The following is a 4,427-nucleotide window of genomic DNA, read 5'->3' on the forward strand; positions in this document are numbered from 1 at the left end:
ATTGCAGAAATTTCCCTTATTTTGGGGCAAAATTGCAGAAATTTCTTTTATCTTGGGAAAAATGCAGAAATTTCCATTTTTTGGGACAAAATTGCAGAAATTTCCCTTATTTTGTGGCAAAATTGCAGAAATTTCTTTTATCTTGGGGAAAAATGCAGAAATTCCCCTTATTTCGGGTCAAAAAGGCAGAAATTCCGCTTATTTGGGGTCAAAAATGCAGAAATTACCCTTATTTTAGGGCAAAAAGACTGAAATTCCCCATATTTTGTGCCAGAAAAACAGAAATTCTTATTTTAGGGCAAAAAGGAAGAAATTCCACTTAATTTTAGACAAAAATGCAGAAATTTCCCTTATTTGGGGCAAAAAGAAAGTAATGCCCCTAATTTTGTGTCAAAAAGGCAGAAATTCCCCTAATTTTGGAGCAAAATTGCAGAAATTTCCCTTATTTTTGGGCAAAATTGCAGTAATTCCCCTAATTTTGTGTCAAAATTCCAGAAATTCCCTTAATTTTGGGGCAAAATTGCAGAAATTCCCATTATTTGGGGGCAAAAATGCTGAACTTCCCCTTATTTTGGAGGAAAAATGCAGAAATTTTCCTTATTTTAGGGCAAAAAGACAGAAATTCTCTTTATCAGGGCAAAAATACAGAAATTCCCCTTAATTTGGGGCAAAAATGCAGAAATGCCCCTTATTTTGGGCCAAATAAGCAGAAATTTCCCTTATTTTGGAGCAAAAGGATAGAAATTTAACTTATTTTAGGATAAAATTGCAGAAATTTCCCTTATTTTGTGGCAAAAATACAGAAATTCCCATTATTTTGGGGTAAAAAGGCAGAAATTTCCCTTATTTTGGAATAAAATTGCAGAAATTTCCCATATTTTGGGGCAAAAATGCAGTAATGCTTCTAATTTGGGGGCAAAATTCAGAAATTTCACAAATTTTGAGTCAAAAAGGCAGAAGTTTCTCTTATTTTGGGAAAAAAATGCAGAAATTTCCCTCTTTATGGGACAAAATTGCAGAAATTTTCTTTATTTTGGGTCAAACTGCAGAAATTTTTCTTATTTTGGGGTAAAAATGCAGTAATGCTTTTTGTTCACAAATACACATGTTTTATCCTCCCACTCCACAAGGGCATCATCTTTCCAGTTACTTTCTTGTCCCTCCACTTGTCAAGGTTTGTAACATCTGCAGTTTACTCTGTAACTAGAATTAAGTATTCTCTTTAAAGAAGAAAGCCATAGTTGGTCCATTTGCCTTACTACCAGGGTGTAGTCAATTCCTGTGAAACTGGACTTTCTTTTCTTTGGAACCAGTGTCTTTTTGGCGGGAACATCTTCACATAATCCCACTATTTTTTTTTTTTTTTTTTTTTTTTTTTCAAAATCCTGCCGTCATATTTGGAAGTTTTCCTGTAGTCTGGCTTTGACCCGATGTTTCAATATAGCCTCTTGTGGGAAGAGATGCATGCTTTTAAGATCACATTCTTGATATAACAGGCCTCTTATTCAATTCAATGTCTAGTTCACAGTCCAGTACTCTTAAAAATTAATTCAGAACCCAAGTTTGAGGTAAATCTGTGTTCTTGAAAACTTAACATTCCTTTCACATTATGCATCCTGTGCCCTTTGCCATATCCTAAGATTTGCCAGGTGTTTGCTGATGTGTAGTTCCTTGAATACTTTCTTGTTTACCTCCTCTGCTGCTGGAACACAATATCTTTGTTCTAAATCGACCCAGGTAGCTTCTAAATCCCACCTCCAATTCCCAGGAAGGGGAAGTGGTGAGCAGACCGCCCGAGAGCGAGCCTGCTCTCGCGAGACTGCACGTTCTTCTCGCGCATCCCTGAAGGTGCCACAGGGCGGCCTGCCATCTAGCGGTCCCGGTTGGCGCGCAATGCAGACGCGGCTCTAAATGTGTACCTGCAAGCAGATGTTGAGGATCACTGAGCCCGCGATGTAGAAGTACGGGAAGTTCATTCGCAGCTGCCAGGACAACGCAAAGAAGGCGAGCAGGGTGCGAGAGAGCACCTTGCAGAAAACACCGTACGGGGTAGCGGCCGCAGGGCCCACAGCCCTGACCGCCCGGGCGGACGGGAAGTCGGCGGGGACCATGGCGTTGTCCCACTAGGTCGAGGTTCTCCAAAGCTTCGCGCACTCCCAAGCCGGACCGAGCCGTGGCCTGGATGAAGCGGCCACCGCTTCAGTCTCAACGCCATCGGCCGCTGCTCCCTCCCAGGTGGCACCTCTCAATACCTTTATCATTCCTTTTCTCACCTTTTTTATCATTTCGTTTTATCCCTCATTACAGTTTTACTTTATGTCATAGCGACATTCATATTTTTATACATCGGTATAAAATGTAGAGAAACACTCACTTGTTCTTCAGTATTTATAAGCATGCTTTTCTTTGATATTTATGCAATTCATATACAATAATTAATGGTAAATCAGCTTGAAATGTTTCTTTAATGACATACTTGGGGTTTTCATAAATGTTAGTATACTAACTGCAGATACCTGTACCATTTTTATTCTGATACCTTTATAGTAAGTATCAACAAAAGCCTTTGATAGAGTACTGTACAATAGGATATGGCCCAATGTCAATCTGTACTTTTTACTAGTAAAGGGACTTGAAATATCACATTTTCTCTATGATGTCTGCAAGGGCTCAAGTATCTCACTCCCACCTAGATCACCTTAACTTGACAAACCTGAGGTATTTTTTACCCAGAAAGGCAGGCTAAATTCATATAAATTAAACCCAACCACAACCAATAACGCCTAACCCTATACCCTAACCCTAAACCCTATACCTAACACAAGGCTTTTTTTTTTAAATTTATTTACTTCATGTGTGTGGGCATACTGTTGCTGTTTTCAGACACACCAGAAGAAGACATCAGATCCCATTACAGATGGTTGTGAGCCACCACGTAGTTGCTGGGAATTGAACTCGGGACCTTTGGAAGAGCAGTCAGTGCTCTTAACTGTTAAGTTATTTCTCCAGCACAACACAGGCAGTTTAAAAGACATAAACAACAAAACAGGTTACTTAGAAAAAAAAGCGAATAACTAGGCACACCAATGATCTGTGTGCACTCTAGTAGAGTCAATTTCCTTGTGGACTTTCTGGTAAACTTAAGAGTCCAGAGCTGGTTGTTCTGGAACTACACAAAGGGTATTCTAGCAGCATTTCCCTGGGCAAAGTCCAGTCACTGTGAAATAACAGACTCACAGAATGGTAATTCTAGTAAAATCCTAGACATGTATCACTTGTGGCGTTTTGCAAACATTTAAGGACTTATTACAGGATGGTCTGGGCTTTCCAAACCAGCCACAGAAATAATGTGCTTCCAAACAGGAACAAGTGGCCCACCAGGCTGCTATTTTAACAGCACAAACAAGTGTGAGCAAAGCATGTATTGAGACACAGGTTTGGGGATGGGAATAACTGGTGCTAGGCATAAAAAAAATTTATAAAATTAACAAAACAAAAGGAGGAGTACAAAGCCTCTGGATGTTGACACCTGATGACTGAGAGCTGAGAAAAAAACAGATTGAGAAGCCTCTGCAAAACCTAAGGGGCAGATGTGCTCAGGGAAAGAATGGCCTGAGACATGGGCACTGGAGAAAGGAGTAAAGTGGGAACCATGCTGCGGGATGAAGAGACAGGGCTTTGGGCACACAAGTTGGCCAACAACTGGGTGAAGGTGTCAGAGGCAGGTGGCCATGCTATCATGGACTTGGAACCAAAGTCACAGGTTAAATAATTCAGCGGCCTGAAGTCAAGGAAAGTTCTTGGAACCTGGGCCTCCAGGCTCCTTACCATTCCCAAACCCGTAGAACCTTTTGCTCTGCCTCAAAATACCAAACCTGGTACTCACCAAAGCCTTCAACATTCTTTGCCCTCACTACAGCCAGGAGGAAAGTAGAAGAAGAAAGCCATTCAACAGGACTGATTTCTGACTTTCAGATGTCTTTCTCTCTCAGTCCCAGTTTCAATCTCAAGCCTCTAGGCTAGCTCCACTATGCTTCTGTCCCCAGCCACGCCCCTCCAGATCACCTTAACATTACAAACCTGAGGATTTTGCCCCAGAAACTAAGGAGAAATTCAAATAAATTAAACCCATCCACCACTTCTTATCTCCTAACCCCTACCCATAACCCTAAACCTTAACCTTATACCTAACACAAGGCTTTTAAACCATTGAAGATTTTATGTTTTATTTCTAGGTATATATAGTCCTTGCTACTCATTAACAGTTATTTATCACCAACAATAGATGCTTCTTCCTCTATTTAATTGCTAGTTTTCAATTATTGTTAAGGGACTGAAGTCATGTGATTAAACACATTACCTTTGAAACTTTCTGTTTTTCTGTCTGAGACCATATAGAAACTCATTTTAATATTAATCCCATTCTT

The 4,427-nt window shown here is 40.2% G+C and overlaps 1 protein-coding gene across 1 annotated transcript; it reads right to left on the reverse strand.

Moving 5' to 3' along the window:
- Positions 1-1,907: 1,907 nt before the first annotated feature.
- On the reverse strand, positions 1,908-2,111 carry LOC308423350 (small integral membrane protein 10-like protein 1; the record flags this gene model as incomplete). The annotated part of the gene is made up of 1 exon (XM_080920074.1): positions 1,908-2,111. One exon carries the CDS (start codon positions 2,109-2,111, stop codon positions 1,908-1,910), a length of 204 nt encoding a protein of 67 aa, XP_080776200.1.
- Positions 2,112-4,427: the final 2,316 nt, after the last annotated feature.

Source organism: Micromys minutus (assembly GCF_963924665.1).
Source record: "Micromys minutus genome assembly, chromosome: 1".
Lineage (NCBI taxonomy): Eukaryota > Metazoa > Chordata > Mammalia > Rodentia > Muridae > Micromys > Micromys minutus.